Here is a 17,424-nt window from a genome sequence, read left to right as displayed (position 1 = left end):
GTTGTTAAGTGAATCTGGCTTCCCCACTGACTTTCCTTGTAAAAAGGTCAGAAAAGAGGATCATGTGACCTTGGGACACTGCAATCATCAAAAATATGAGCCTGCTGCCAAGCATCTGAATTTTGGTCACATGACCGTGGGGATGCTGTAATGGTTGTAAGTGTGAAAAATGGTCATACTCATAAGTGACTTTTTTCAGTGGTTGTAAGTTTGAAAGGTCACTAAACAAACTGTTGTAAGTCAAGGACTACCTGTAATTTGGAGGCATGAATTACAAGGATGTTGCTTTGATTGTTTTTACAGCAACTTGATGTCCTATCAAATGATAATCCTTCATCATGGGAGATACTGATTTCAGATTGTTTTTAAAAGCTCAAGAGAAAAGCCAGCCTGGTGTTTTGTTTTGCTTTTCTCTATTTAGTTGGCAATATGCATTCAGTCAGCTAGCAGCTGGCAATATCATAATATAACACAACCACTGCAGGGACAGGAAGTAGTCACTGGATCTGAAGCTCTGTTTAATAGTGCTTCTATGTAGACTATTTCTCCATTTGCATCAATAAGCCGAGGCAGGATCAGGATCTTTTCTCCAGTCCACATTTTCCAGCTTTCCACTTTCCACTTGTTTAAAGGAATAAGACAATGAATAAAATAGCCAGCAGTATTTACTTTGATTCCAGATCCTTATCTTTCCTGGTAATATGGTATATTTCTCTCCACATCATCAAAGCCTGTAACAGCTCAAAATAGATACCTTTGTCCTTAGAGACCCCGGGACTTTACAGCAGCATATAATGATAACTTTATTGTCACTTTGAATGTACACCAATCGGCATACATCAAAATGAAATTTCGTTGCATACAGCTCTCAAAGGGTCACCACCTCCGATATATACTCCTTGTTCGGGGCCCACTCAAATTTCACATTGTCCATTTTAGTCTCTAGGGAGTGAACGATGGCAAACAGGACAGATGGAAATGGGGCTCCATGTGGATTAGCCCTCAAGTTAGCTTGTATTCTGACAACCTCGCCTTCTTTCCTTTTTCTGAAATCATCTAGAAACTCTAGAAACTAACTAGTTAAAAGTGCCCCTGGTTTGTGTATGATGGTTGCTATCTTAAAAAGAACTTTTCCGGATCCCAAACCTCTGTCCAGGAAATTCTGTAGGTAAACTATAATCATTAAATTTATTTATGGGGCTGTGATACTTTGGATGTCATCAAGGGGAGTGACATATGTTTCTATTTAGGAATAAGATTTTCTGCAAGTGTTAAAGACTCGCTCATTGAATAACCATAGGAGACTGCACCTTCCAGATATGCCGAAAAACAATCTCAATCAATCCACAGGCCAAACCCAATCTTGAATCAAATAAATATATTTGAATCAACATTCTTATACTTTTACTTTACTTCTTAAGGGACTGATTTTAACTTTTAAAAAAACAAAAAACAAAAGGTATATTTCAGCAAAGTGAAATAATAGATGCCATTATTTTTCTTAAGTATTCATTTATGTTTTTAAAAAGAGAAATATAATTTACTGCACAAATATTTACATTACAAAATATTTCAGTGGGATCATCTCCCACAATCAAATGTTGCAGAACTGCTCAGTTTTATTTTAAACCATTTCAAATATCACCTGCTAAACATCAAGATAATGACATTCAGCAACAGCTTTAAAACGTACTAAAATACATTTTAAAAGTTGTTTATGCATAATATGTTTTTTAAAAGGCACAATTAAGAATCGGCTCAAAACCACATTGCTAACAATGGTCAAATTCATCAAAGTGCAATATGAATACAATCAGAAAAGATGTTTCATTTCTTAGGCTGAATGTTATTAGCTGCTAATTTCGTATATTTGGAAGTCCTTTGATGTATAAAAGCAGGCCATTTGAGTTTTCAGCTCTGCTCAACTGATCATCACTACTGGAAAAATAACCAAGAAAGTTAGCTTGCTCACAGAATGCTTTCACCTGCCAAGAAATTCCTGCTACATACAAATTTCCAGGTACATTACTATGCACTGAGCAAATCATTTCTGGGCTGACATTACAGGCTACCTCAGAGTTGACCAAATGTTGGGAATGTAGCACTATGAATAATTGCCAAAAAGCTGAAGACGAAAAGCCCTTGCTTCTCCAAGCTATATCTATTGGATGAATGATACCAATTAAAAATCCCATAATGCCCTTGTTTTCTTGTGTGAGTGCTGGATGACAGAACCTGTGGCCATCTAGATATTGCTGAACCATCATTCTTCATCATTGGCCATATTGGTCGTGATTGCTTAGTGTTCAGTTTCAGCTACATCTGAATTCTGCAGGTTTTTATTCTCAGCAATTCTCTGAGTGCCTTGTGGATATAACTTATATTTAATTTACTCTGGTTTCTAGATGCTGGGGGTGTACAGAACCTTTCTCATGTTAAATGGTTTTTGTTATGTACTGGGTTTTGGTGATACACCACGTGGGTTGCTGGAGTAGGTAACGGCTCTCCAGCAACCCAGACTAACTGTCTCTTGTCTTTCAATTGGCTAGCCCCAGGTGGCAAGTGTTGGTCCAAACCTATTGGCTGCTGCCTAGGGGCTAGACTATGTATTGCGGCTGGTTGCAGCCCATGCTTCAGTACAGTTCTAGCAAGAAATAAAGTATGAGTTATCTTGTACTCAGCCTCGTGTCGTCATTCCTGCACCGAAGAGCCCACTATTTAACAGTTTTCACATAAAACAGCTTATTTGGAGCATTCTAAACAGACCCAACAGGCCCCAAATAGAGAGTGGTTCAAGGATTGAAAAACTTCCAAACTGCCCAATACAATCCATTTCTAACTGAGAAACTTCTTCCAGAAGCCTGGAATCCAACATTTGATTTCACGACTAAGATAACTACTTCACTCTCATACCCTGTGTTTCCTCAACGGTAAGGCCTAGCTTGAAAATAAGCCCTAGCTTGATTTTTGGGGGTGGGCCTAATATAAGCCCTACCCTAAAAATAAGCCCTAGTTTGGGGGCGAGGCCCACACCTAAAAAACAAGCTAGGGCGGGGTTGCGGGGTATCACTTTTTCAGTGCCACTGTAATGAAATGAACAGTTGTAAGTCAAGGAGTACCTACACTTTTTGTACATAATTTTGGCAGGATGGCATCCATCTCCTTGAAAGTCAGAGTCAGAGACTGCTTGCATTCAGGGAAGCAGTCACTGGGCATTTGGTGAGGAAGTTGCTAGAAGGAACAAAGGGGGAAAATACAAATAAAGCACAGAAACACTACATAATCAGAGTCAACAAAAAGCTGTGGTTGTGGGAGAGTTAGTGGGCCAAACTGGTGACTATGATTCATGCTGTTTTTTAGAAGCTGTTCAAATGTGAAGAATCCAAGACCAACACAGTTAACCATTCAAATCTGCAATTGCAGCACTGCAAGGTGTAAAAAATATGTGAACCGTCTACTTGAGTTACTTCCTTGTGGTTACTTTTGTGCCACATATTCGATCATGCTTTATTCTTTGTACTGTTTTTACTGCATCCTGGCACCTGGAGGGGCGGGAAAGGTCTATTGACATGTCTTATGCATGAAAAGGGCCTCAGTGAAATGATCACATATTCTCATTTCCTTTTTTCTTCGACTCTGTTTCCATATTCTCTAGTTTGATGTGTAGAATTTGCAGTAACAGATCAATAGTACAACACACTTCTGCAAAATTATCTGCCTTCCTTTAGAGTGTGTGCTAGCAAACTGCATCTGTCTATCAACTGCTTGATTTGGTATGAACAATAACATGTTGGCATGCAAGCTAGTCCCTGGAGTGGATATCCTAGCTTTCATAAAATAGCCTGAGCATATTTAGCACAAATCTGGATTATGGTTGGGTTTATAACATGCTGCCCAAAATGTGCTGAAGCCGATTGGTACTTTAATTACCTTTACTAGGATTTGCTATATGTTAGGATACTGAATTTAGTAGCTGGAACAATAAAGTGTACAATAAGCCAGAACACACACTTGTAGTTGATTAGTTAGTGCTGACTCATGCATGATGCAATCTACACTATGATGGGTTGCTGTAAATGTAATGGGGGAGTTTCCCTTTTTCCCGCCCTTTTCTTCTGCGTGTTCTGTATACTGTTTAGATTTACCTCATCCTATTCCTGTGTTCCTGACTATCTTACGTTCTTCCTTTTCTAGATGATGGCAAAAACTGCTGTAAATTTGAATATTCAACATATTTATATTTATATTTGTATAAAAGACACTACGTTTGTTTCAGTGTCTCCACCTTCATCTGGACAGCTGCAGTGCAATTCCTTGACACTATATGTGATACAGGTATGACTAACTACACCACTTCTAACTACATTTTCAAATGTATTATGGAAAAAGTTCCTCAGACCAAAGCCATGATGGCTACTAGACACCACTATCAAGGGGCCCATTAGGTGACAGCCACAGGATATAGAATACTGGAGGAGCCAATGGCAAACAGCATCAGTTAATAGATTAAATTAAAGAAAAATATATATGTTGTTTGTGAAACAGATAGGAAGGAGTACAGTGTAATAGTTTTGCATGAAAGTAGTCTGATCTTGTGGGGTAGAATTGATAAATATCCAAGGAAATGAAGATATTGACTTAATTGTGGGTGGAAGTGCTCAAATATATATGTCAGAAAGTATGAATTGGTGTCATCTAAGTTGTAATGGGTGCATATGAAAGTAGGAATCCTGGATTGGTGCTAGTTGCAAATTAAACTCTAGTAAATGGTGCTAATGTAAGAATCAGGGATGAGTTTTGGAAAAACAACGGAACATGCTTAAAGCACGTAATTCAGCAGGGGAAAAAAGGATATCAATGGATGGGTGAGAATGCAAAGAGAAGGTGCACCCAAAGTGATTGGCCATTCAGAGGCCAGAATGAGTGAGAATGGTGAGTATGGTGAGTATTTGCTTCAAAAAGTTCTGTGTGTTCTAAAAACAGGATTTAACCATAAGACTATTCATACATACTGTACCCACGTCAAAGGAATGAATATTAATCTAAAAGGATGAGTGCTTTATTGTTTGGGATGAAAGCCTATGAAGTAGTGAATAGTAATGAGAAATTCTGAATGTAGGACAAACCAAGCATTAGTTGTGTCAAGAGTAGATCTTGGGGAATGATGAGGGGAACAGGAGGGGGGGAAAAAACCCTGGAAATAAAATAACTGCAGGAAGAGAAAAAATGTTTTTTTAAAAAAACATTAAAAGATAAAACAATCTCCTAATAGAATAAAAGGAAATAGGGTATGTAAACCAGCTGAAAATTAACCCTCTTATAGAGTTCCACAAATATATTTAATATATTCAAAGTACAATATTTTGTTAATGGGGATTATTAAATTAAAGGGAAGTACAGTAGTTAATATAAATGTAAAGTCATATTAGGGAAGTAGGAAAAGGACTTTAAAGGAATGAAGTAGAAGAGGTAAATGAGAAAAATAACATATCGGAGAACATCTGTCACAAAAATACTGGAAGGATGAGGGAAAGATACTGTATAATGTGTACAGGAAGAATAGATACAGAAAATGTAGACAAAAAGGCAAAGTTAATGTTGAAAGAGGCAGAAAAATACACGGTTCATTTTTATAGTAATAAAAAAATGATTAGGAAATAGGTAAAAAATGGCTGGCAGGGTAAGAACCAGTAGTTTTCCATCCTCTGGAAAATTATTATGTCATGCTGGGTCAGATGCCTTCCAACCCATCAACAGAAAAGCCAAATATCCATTGACCTGGAAAGCTAGGAGGAAAAAGCCTAGAATTTCAATCCTGAAATGTTGTCAGTCTTTTGAGGTACAGTATGCCAAGGGACGCGGTGGCTCAGTGGGTTAGGACGCTGAGCTTGTCGATCAGAAGGTCGGCAGTTTGGCGGGTCGAATCCCAAGTGCCGCGTAACAGAGTGAGAGCCTGTTACTCGTCCCAGCTTCTGTCAACCTAGCAGTTCGAAAGCACGTAAAAATGCAAGTAGAAAAATAGGGACCACTACGGTGGGGAAGGTAACAGCGTTTCATGTGCCTTTGGCGTCTAGTCATGCCGGCCACGTGACCATGGAGACGTCCTCGGACAAGCGCTGGCTCTTCGGCTTTGAAACGGAGATGAGCACCGGCCCCTAGAGTCGGAAACGACTAGGACGCACGTGCGGGGGAACCTTTACCTTTACCTTATGCCAAGTCTAGAAAGACATATCACAGCGATTGCACAAATGCTACTTTACTGTTATAGGGTGTTGTAAGAGAATCTTGAAAACCTATCCAAATTGCTCTGTGTCTTAACTTATACTAAACAATATCACGGAAAAATGATTATGAGTTTCTTTCCTGAGCTTCTTTCTATCTCTGGACTAGATAATTTCTTTTCTAAGTCCCTCCTGAATGGCTTGCTCTTACCTTAGCAGCTCTCTCATACTTTCCTCAAGGTCAGCTTTAAACTCCTTTACTAATAGAGGTAGTCCTTGTTTAATGAGCATTCGTTCAGGGACCATTCAGAGTTACATTGGCACTGAATGAATGGTAGTCCTCAACTTACAACCACAACTGAGCCCAGAATTTCTGTTGCTAAGTGAAACATTAGTTAGGTGAATTTTGCCCCATTTTACAACTTTTCTTGCCACAGTTCTTAAGTGAATCACTCCAGTTGATAAATTAGTAGCATGGTTGTTAAGTGAAACTGATTTTCCCCCAGGTCTCAAAAAGTGATCACATGACCCCTGGACCCTGCAACTGTCATAAATATGAGTCAGTTGCCAAGCATCTGAATTTTGATCATGTGACCATGGGGATGCTGCCAAAGGTCATAAATGTGAAAAACTGTCATAACTCGCTTTTTTCACTGACATTGTAACTTTAAACAGAGACTAAATGAACTGTTATCAGTCAAGGACTACTTGTACTTGCAATGGGTCCTTGTAGTTCTTGCCATTGCAGCATCCCTGCAGTCAGATGATAGTGATCCAAGTACTTGGTGACTGGCTCACAATTACAACGTGATTGCTATTTGCAACCTCCACTGCTGGTTTCCAATAAGCCAGGGGTGTCAAACTGCCGGCCCATGGGTCAGACGCATCATCCAGAAGCCACGCCCACCCCATTGCCAGCAATGGTAAAACAGTCCCGATACGTCTCGCAACATGTCTGCAATAATGCAGTATGGCAGCGCCTGGAATGGCTGCAGCTGCATTGGCTCTTGAAGGCGAATAGTTTTGAGAGGGATAGTAAGGGCTATAGGCCACATGATCAGGAAGATTTTAATGTGTTTGAGCAACATGGTGGAACTAAGGTAACATACGACATACGACTGACAATCTTTGCTGGCATGGCGAGTTTCTAGTTGTTTTGGAACTGTTGGTGAGACCGTTAAAAGTCGTTGGCGCTGTTTGAATTTGTTCTACCAGCAGCAAGATCTGACTGCTGGCCTAGTGATGGATTGTATTGCAAATCAGGGCTGTTTCCGGAGGAGGCAGAGGAGGAGAGGACCTGGAGGTTATGGAGCGAAGGAACTGGATGAGGCTGTCGGCAGGCCCAGAGGAAGAGAGAGAGGCTTTTGGAGGAGTTGGTGGTGGCGGCAGCGTGCTCCAGGGGCGAAAAGAAGCAAGGCCTCTTTAAGGAAAAGGTGGAAGAGTCAGGATCAGAAAAAGGAAAGAAGGCGAGGTTGTCAGAATACAAGCTAACTTGAGGGCTAATCTACATGGAGCCCCATTTCCATCTGTCCTGTTTCCCATTGTTCACTCCCTAGAGACTAAAATGGACAATGTGAAATTTGAGCGGGCCATGAACAAGGAGTATATATCGGAGGTGGTGACCCTTTGAGAGCTGTATGCAACGAAATTTCATTTTGATGTATGCCGATTGGTGTACATTCAAAGTGACAATAAAGTTATCATTATCAATAAGCAGACAGTGGGGAAGCTGATCAAAGGTTACAAATGGTGACCATGTGATGTCATGCTTAATGACATTGTGGGATTCACTTTAACAATGGCAACAATACAGTCATGTCATATTGCACTTTACGATCATGTCACTTAGGGATGGAAATTCCAATCCCAATTACTATCGTTAACCAAGAACTACTTGTATAGACCTACATATCGGCTTAGATTTCAGTGTACGATGGTGGGTAATTCTGTGTGTACATAATTCTTGTCTGTAATAAAGAAACTAATTTAGCACAATCATTTCTGAAAGCCTTCTGCCAAGTCAGATGATTACAAGAGGATTAAAATTTATTGGCAAGCTTGGCATGAAGCTTTGCAAAGTCTAAACAAGGCGTCTCCATCAGGAATGGAATAAAAACAATGAAACAATTTGGAACGAAACTAAAGTGAGGAAATGCTAGAAGGAAAATATTAAAGATCTGTGTAAGACATGTTATATGTCAGACATATTGCCGAGTTTAAAACAGAAATGAATGCTATAAATGTGCCGAAGAAGATAATTGATGAAGTCATACATGCTCTGAGGATTTTGAAAAATAGTAAGGCTGCAGGTGTAGACATTGTAACTGCAAAAATGTTAAAGATGGATGTTAGTGTTTCTAAAGTGGTAGTGCAATTTGCTTAATATGTGTGAAGGCTGCATCTGTGTCTAAGGTTGAGAGGGATGCCATTATTGTTCCCCTAGAATAGATAAAAGGGAAAAGAGGCAAGAATGAATGCAAAAACATTAACATTAATATTCAAACCAGATTTTTGCTTTTCAGCAATTAATGAGCAGGAAAAGAAAATTCATGCTGCTAAATTAAAAGAAGCATTATAACAAAGTGAATAGATTGAATTATTAAATGGGCAAAACAAAGAGATGCAGAGGTGTGGTAGATGAGATTGAATAAGTTCATTTTAGTTATTCATTCACTCAGCTTATTATTTCTTACTCCATTTCTGTATTCTACATGATACTGCTCCCTCCATAGGGAAAGAGGACAATGGGGTATGTATCTTTATCTGTTACATCCTATTCCAGCAAGTCCAGATAAAACGGAGCTGGGCAGCTTCTAGCAATTACTGTTAAAAATACTGATAGGGCATTTATCTGACTCAGATATCATCAGCTTCCCCCGATAAATATTTGCGGTATCAGCATAGCCTTGTTGGGACAGCAATGATTTAAATGTGCTCTGGCTAGCTCAGAGCAAAGGCCAAGGCATACTGTGCAAAACAAGTCCAATCAACTACTAGCCAAATATCATAAGCAGGACATTCCGTAGGCCTAACAACTAGTGTTGAGAAATTTATTGACTCTGATGTTGCAGGTAACAGATAGCCAACAATTATAGTTAGACACTTCCCTTAACATATTCTGGATTCCTCTATTCATTTTGTAAAAGTGTACCTTGGGTTGGTTGTTACTACACCTTCCAAAAGGAATCCCATTGTTTAACCATACCCTGAATGAGGAAATTCTTCCTTTTATTTGTTACATACTCCCATCTGTTGACCTCACATTCCAGAACCGGAACTTATTTGATATTTATGGCCTGTTTGCCTTGGATGAAAATGAGCGTCTTGCCACTGATATTAAGAGGGAGCTATCTACTTTCTGGGCCACTTTTCTCCACAGTGAACCCTTATGGAAGGAGGATCCCCAATATTGCTTTTAGGATGGGGGGCCCCTCTTTCAGATAACATTTTAAATATCTGAAGATTGGCAGATTTCTCAAGGGAAGTGAAAATGGCACCAAGCAAGGGCTGCTGTGCATAGATAAAGTTTGCACTTTGTTCTTGCACTTCACAGACTTTGGAGGGTGGGTGGGAAAAGAATTAGGATGAAACCTTATTTCCCCATCTCTGACACTTCTTAGAGCTCTGTGCTGCAGCCAAGGGAATAGCGCTCTCTCGCTCTCTGTGTAGCACTGCTGAAGAGAAAAGACGTTTTGTTGCAAAGGCAGCCTAACCTCGCGTGGCTGCGGAAGACAGTTTCCTACATTCTTTTATGTACACGCAGAGAATAATAACCACATGCAAAGGAGAACAGGGCTCCCATGCCCGTCAGGTAGAGCTCAGCGTATCACCACGTTCAAATTCTTCATCCTGGCAACACTGTGAGACAACCACCAGGGTAAGGGGACACTTGGGTCCACTCTCAGTTGTGGAACTTCAGCAGATGATTTGAGGGCAGACACAATTGCTCGGTCCTGCCTGAGGATTGCTTGGGGTCAGGTGGGGGGGGGGATCCTCAAAGGAAGTTCAGTAGTGCAGGATATGTTTGGAAGAAAGATTAGATGTAAATCTAATAAATGAATATCGATTTAGTTTACATGAAAATGTAAATTAAATCCTCTTTTTTCCCCAGCCTCTAGTGATTGGTATTTCTGATTGCAATGTAAATTATAAATAGAGGGTGGGCATCTCTCTTACTTTTGGGGTGGGCAACTGCGGTATAACAGTCTGCAAAGATGCAGGTGACCATTAGGTGGCAGGGAAAAGATGGAGAAAACTCTTTGCTGCTCTCTAGTGGTTGCCCTGATACGATAAGACAATTGTGCACTTAGTACACAGGACAATGGGGCTTCAGATAATCCTCGAATTTCAACCACTTGTTTAGGGACCATTCAAAGTTACAACAGCATGAAAAAAGTGACTTATGACTGTTTTTCACAAGTATGACCATTGCAGCATCCCCATGGTCATGTGATCAAACTTCAGCTCATATTAATGATGGTTATGGGATCTGGAGGTCATGTGTTCACATTTTCCAAACTTCTGACAAGCAAAGTCAATGGGGAAGCCAGATTCACTTAACAGCCATGTTACTAACTTGACAACTGTAGTGATTTATTTAACAAATGTGGCATGAAAGGTGGTGAAATTTAACAACCGTCTCACTAAGCCACCTTACGTGACGTATCGCGACTCTTTTTGCATTGCCGGCAATGGGGTGGGCGCAGCTTCGGTATGATGAAGCCAGTCCACGGGCCAGCAGTTTGACACCCCTACACTAAGCAATGGAAATGTTGGGCTCAGCTGTCATAAGTCGAGAACCACTTGTATTCTGTTCATTAAAAATTTTACATTTTTTAGTAGGATTGTTGTTAGTATAAGCCATGCTGAATAAAAACACCTAAGATCCATTTTGCTGAAGTATGTATGTATAGTGCAATTAGATTGGGGATCTATAGGAGGCAGTCTGGAGATTATGGCCTTAAAAGTACTGAGGCTGCCTGGATGACAAAACGAACAAGGGATATTTTCACATTGCTAACTCTTTCACTCACCAATTCCTCTAGACCACAGGTCTGCAACCCGCGGCTCCGGAGCCACATGCGGCTCTTTCAGCCGTCTCCCGCGGCTCCCAGTCCTCTGCCATGTGCAGTCCAAAAAAAAAAAAAGTGGGACTAAAAAAGTTCAACCAATCAATTCAAATATGCAGGGTAGGTGCATATCTCGCCTTGGCTTCACTCTTCAGTCAAACCCTGTTCTGCGCATGTACGCACATGCGCACACATTTTTTGCGGCTCCCAGTTTTTCCTTTTGTGAGGGAACCGGTTCCGAGTGGCTCTTTCACTGTTTCAGGTTGCTGACCCCTGCTCTAGACTCTAGAGCAGTGTATCTCAGTGTTGGCAACTTTAAGATGGGTGACTTCAACTCCAGAATTCCCCTGCTAGCAAATCTGGCTGAAAAAATCTGGGAGTTGAAGTCCAGGCATCTTAAAGTGGTTGAGGTTGAGAAACACTGCTTAACTTTTTCTTCTGAGCACACTGCTGCAACTATTTGTAGCTTTCTTTTTTGGCTGCGCTGTCTGATGGCAACACACACCGGACTGTCAACATAAATCATCACCATAAGCAAAGCTAAAACCCCCAAGGAGATGCTCTGTAATTTCAACTAGAGTGTATTTTTTGTTGCTTCTAAGAAAATTATAAACTGGAACAAAGCCACAAATACCTAGTTTTGAACAGGAGGAAGTGAAGATGAATGAGATCACTGTTGGTTACTTCAGAAGTGTTACGGAAGCGAAGGAGTGCTGAGAATTGGTAGAGGAAGATAAGTAAGATACGTATGTAGTATAAATCTGGCCCGTGCTGCTTCTTCTTCTTTTGATAATACAGTGACTATTTCAGAAATTTGTAAATGTATATGACTGAATTTCTCATGTCATCGATTATTTTGTGAGTCTCGTCCTCGGCTATTAGAGAAACAGAGATAACGAGATATAGTGTAACTTGACTTCAAATGTTGTATTCATTTATTCTGTTAACAGTTGTTTTCCATTTGTGCAAAAGCTTTTAATGTGGCTAATACGCTTCAAAAACCTTTCTCTATTATTTTATAATATACTTATCAGGAGCTGAAAGTATAGCTTAGTAGCAGAATGAGTTGCAGGCTGTGCACCACAAGGGACTTTGATAGTCATCTGCATGGTTTCACTCAATCTCCTTGATTCTGAGGAAGTGGCTGTGGCTTGGGTCAGCAATATGAGTTCTACCACGTATAAACTGGCCCCATGCCCTCCTTGACTCCATCAGGAAGTGAGTGAGAGCTTATCTAGCTGGCTCAAGAGAGATTGGCAGCAGCACTTTATTGGGAGAGAGGTAGTGATGCTGGCCACCGTAAGAGAAGTAGAGGTTTCTCCTGTTTTCGACAGGCCTTCCCTAGAACCAACCACACTGGACAATTATTGCCTAGTTTCCAAAATACCCTTTTTGGAGAAAGGTTTGGAGCGCCCAGGTTCCTTAGAGGAAAAATATTACTTAGACCAGGGGTAGGCAACCTTGGCTCTTTTATGACTCGTGGACTTCAACTCCCAGAATTCCTGAGCCAGCTGGCTCAGGAATTCTGGGAGTTGAAGTCCACGAGTCATAAAAGAGCCAAAGTTGCCTACCCCTGACCTAGACCCTTTTCAATTACATTTCAGGGCTGGCTGTGGGACATAAATTTTGCACCGATTGCGTTTTGTGCTGGTAGGTGATCTAGACATCAGACACAGGTAGAGAGACAGCATCACTCCCAATCTTTTTAGACCTTCCACTGCTATACAATACCATCATTCATGCTACCTTTCTGGATTGCCCATTGGACTGCCCATAAGGATTAAGAGTTGGGGACATTTTGTTTTCTGCTTTAGGCTAAGCTGGCAAGGCAGTGGAAGGTTTGGCCTAGTTATTGGAGGTTATAAGGATCCAGATGGAGAGAAGCTGGGCTACTGCAAATCATTGTACATGGAGCTGCCCTTGAGGCTAGGTCCCTTAGGAAACAGTTCAGCATGCAGCAGTCTAATTAGTCATGCACCTAAATGTTCCAATGTGACTGCTACTATGTCTGTTTTAAAGCCCTGTATAGCTCAGGGCTTTGATCCTATGAGGCCACCTTGTCTGGACTGAATGCGCCCTTTCAGTGACATTTGGAACAGAGGCCTCGCTGAGAGTTTCTTCCACAAGAAAGTGCTATGTACAGGGACTTCCCCTTTCCATGGAAAAATTTGTTCCCTAGCATCTGGACCTCTCCTACATTCCAAAAAAAAAAAGAGCTGTAAATATATTGGCTCTTGGGGAAAGCATCTGAGCACATGGAGAAATAGCTTTCTCCCCTACTAGAACAGTGAATAGAGTTATATTAATAAATACGTCAACAAATTAATAGTGAATAGAACAGAAGAGAATAATGCATCTATGTTACCGTGATTTTACAAGTTTACTTTTCTGCAGTCACTTTTGATGTTTGATATTAAGAGGTAGACATATTCAGTGCTTTTGAGAACTGAGTTGGATAAAAGCTGCAAGAAATAGAGCAAAATATAACAAATACAAAATATAACAAACCCCGCTCTCCCTAGTGAGTGAGAAGCGTAATATACATACATACACACAGAGAGAGAGAGAGAGAGAGAGAGAGAGAGAGAGAGAGAGAGAGAGAGAGAGAGAGAGAGAGAGAGAGAGAGAGAGAGAGTTTATGTTAAAGAGAATCTACCCATTGAGCCTCCATATCTTGATGACGATGCTGAGGTTTCCTTCGGCATGGGAAATTATAGAAATGGTTGCAAAATCTCAGTGCTTCTCAGTTATCACTTTGGGGGCACCTGTCCTCAGAGAGCTACGGTATATGATGCAATCTCTTCCAATATTTGGGGAAAAGGTTTCAATGGTTAAAATCACTGTTATTTGGGGATACCTATAAATTTTTATGATATATTGCTTTATTAGGTTATTTTATAATTTCATTTTGTTGTAAACCACAGGTTTTTTTTTAGGAGCACAACAGTAAAGTCATTCAGCCAACCATTTTGCGTACATGTAAGCCACACTGATGCTGGAGAGAAAAAAATGGATTTGGAAAAAAAAACCTATTCCAGAATTACTTCATAGAAAAGATTCTCTTTTGAAAGATCCTCTGATTTAAAAAAGGCAACCAGGGACAGGTTGCAATTTTGCCCATTTGCTGGGAACATTTGAACAGCAAAACAGGCCAATACACAGATCACAATTTTCTCCACAAGAGGTATACCATATTTTTAAAAATATGGTTATTATTTATAAATGGCTCTTTATATTTTTATAGTAATTTTATTAAACATTACAATTAAAAACTAAGCTAATACAAACTTAAAAGAAAAAGAAGAAAAAATTAGAAGTGCAAGGGAAAAGGTAAACAAAGAAAAGAAAGAAAAAATCAGAGTATACTAAAGAAAAAGAAAAGAAATATACTGTATGAAGAAATGGCTTCCCCCTTCATCACAACTTTAAAAATGTTAATAACGTATCGCCTTTTAAAATACAGCCAATGGTCTCTTTTCCCCATATCCCATCTGTTATCTATAAAAAAATCCATAAAGCCTTGTCGTTCAGTCCTATTCAGCAAAAAGTCCATTGAGTCTTAACAGAGAAAACACTATCTATTTTAACCTTGATCAAATAAACCAAGTTTGCATTGCTTCCTTTTACTTTTAACAGTCTTGATCTTTAGTTCATTCAAATAATGTCCTAGAGTTTAACTTAATTTCATTTTTCTTTGTCCCTTATCAAAAAATTCTTCAAAGCTTTAACAAGCCACTTTTGTAAATCCAATGTAGGAAAGTTATCCAAGTCACTCTTTTGGTTTGTTATTTATATATCCCTTTAAACAGTGATGGGATTCAAATATGTGAACAACCGGTTCTCTCTGTGGATGCCACTTCCGGAAGTCCATTCTGGGCCTGGGCAACAAAAAATTAGCTATCAGTTCTGCCTAACTGGCTGAATCCTACCACTGCCTTTAAATTATTAGAACATCCACCAGTTTGTTTTGTATATCCATTGTAAGCTCTTTTTCCATATTATTCTTGTAGCTTGTCATTTTTAGATCCATTTTCAAATCAATCTCAGTCTTGTCTGATAAACTTGTTCCTGTTCCATACCATCTTTTAAACACAGTTGATCCATAGACCCTAATTCTCTTAAAGTTAACTTCTGGGTCCATTGTTTAAAAATATCTTTCAACATGTGCAATGTTTAAATATTTTGTTCCATTGTGTATATGGAGCTGTAAGTCAAATTTAAGTGCTCTTCTCCTTTATTTGTAATCTTTAATTCCTTCTGGTTCTCTCTAGTGTCCAACCTTCAAATCTCATCCTATCATTTTTGGGGGAAAGATACTTACAAATAATTCCAACATCTTAATCCATTTGGATGGTTAGTCTGTTTGTAACATTCAAAAATAATCATCCTTTTGCTGTTTATTCCAAAAGAATTTTAAGCCCTTAAATTTATGTATATTTTTATATCCCACCCTTACTATTTTTAAATAAATAACACAAGATAATAAAGATATTGAATACTCCTTCCTATTTTCCCCACAACCACCTTAAACTTACACTTGGGCTTAACCATGCCTTTTTTTTTAAGAAGATGGAAACAAACCAAGCTCCAGGAAAGGCATTCATTGTTAAAGTTCATCGCCTAGCCCTAGCCCAATTAATATGAAGCTGACCAGAAGCTTCAGGCTGCCACCTCAAATATAAGATGAACCTATGCCTCCAACACAATCTAAATAAGCAGTAGTTAGCAAGTAAAGCTTTTTTATAGCACAGTTTAGCACTATCATTTGCTATTTACTTCTGCTGTAAATAAAGACCAAGGGACCATCCATACAAACAGATTCATATATCCCCACAATACCATAGATCTACAACAGTTCCCAAGGTTAATTGGCCACCATGTTGTCTCTGGAATGTCAGAGCCAGGCAGATTCCCATTGACTGGAATTTCCTACCTCATCCTACCTTCCGCCCTGGAGATCTACTTCCTCCATGGGGCTTTGGTGTCTTCCCCCGATACTTCCCCACTGAACAAGAAAACTCCAATAAAGGCAAAAATGCTTTTCATCATTCCTTTAACGTGACAAGTTAATATGATATGGCACTGATGCCTCCCAAAGAAATGCCTTTTCTTCGCAGGTTGTTAAAAAGAAGGGGCTTTTACTCTTAAATGCTCCATAACTGTTACTACAGGTCAGAATCATTTCCACTTTTTAAAACCCCATGTGATCTTTTATATTGCAGGTTCCTTCCCCCTAAATTCTGCAGGAGGCCTTTTCTGGGGCCCTATAGCATTTAGTAGAGTGAATCAGTTCAAATCTGCCCTCTTGGTAGCTTCAGAGAAAGTCCTAACCCAGCCAGATGACACCCCCACCTCCCACCCTCCATCCTATGGCAAGTCCAAGTCACCTACCTCGTAGGATGCTCAGTGACAACTTGAAGTTGTTTTTCAGCCGAGGGTCATCAACCAGCTCCACCAGATGAAAAAGTTTGTTGAGCTGCACTTTGATCCCCTCGTACCTTTGGGCCTCAGCCCGGATAGCTGCAGAGATCAGCTGCCTTTGCAAATTCATGGTGTATCTGTTGTTGGCAGAAGTGACTCAGGATCTCAGCCCATGGTGCAACCTCCTGTCTTTTCTTCACCAGGCAAGTTAAGCAGGCCCCAGTCAACCTTAAAGTGCCCACTTCACTCTCATGAACCTGATCGGGGTTTTTTCCCCCCACACTCTCTCTGTCGGTTGCACTTCCTGAGAAGAACGTCACATTTCAAAGCCACTGCGCTTTGAATCACCCCATCCCTATCTGATTTTGACACCAGGCAAGGGCGTAGCTATGTTAAAAAGAAAGAAAGAAAAAAAAGCATAGCACAGCCAGTGTCTTCTCAGCCAAGGCCGCTAATCATCCTCTAGGATCCCAGGCTACATACTCCAGAGCAGGCAGGACAGGATTCACAGGTGCTGGAACTCTGGTTCCCAAAAGCTATAATTACTGCGAAGTATTTTTGGCAGCTACATCTAGATAAACAGAGAACCATGTGGAGGCACACAGCTACCCTCACCACCCAACAAGTTAGACACACCCATGGACGTATCTTGCCCATGAGGTATAGTCTGCCCCCACGGGAAGCAGTAAGGAGAAACCAGAGCCAACTAAGAG

General features: G+C 40.1%; 1 protein-coding gene across 1 annotated transcript in view; it reads right to left on the bottom strand.

The window, feature by feature from the left end:
* Window positions 1-17,203, bottom strand: part of AGAP2 (ArfGAP with GTPase domain, ankyrin repeat and PH domain 2) — a 169,396-nt gene extending 152,193 nt beyond the window's left edge. The window contains exon 1 of the mRNA XM_081316633.1: window positions 16,682-17,203. Within this exon, the coding sequence (XP_081172759.1) occupies window positions 16,682-16,841 (160 nt within the window). The 5' untranslated portion in view covers window positions 16,842-17,203. The remainder of the gene's footprint in view (window positions 1-16,681) is intronic.
* Between the last annotated feature and the right edge of the window lie 221 nt (window positions 17,204-17,424).

The sequence above is a fragment of the Vipera berus genome, assembly GCF_964194415.1.
Source record: "Vipera berus genome assembly, chromosome: 2".
NCBI classification, from domain to species: domain Eukaryota; kingdom Metazoa; phylum Chordata; class Lepidosauria; order Squamata; family Viperidae; genus Vipera; species Vipera berus.
Note: the sequence above shows the minus strand (reverse complement) of the source record. Positions and strands in the feature narration are given on the sequence as shown.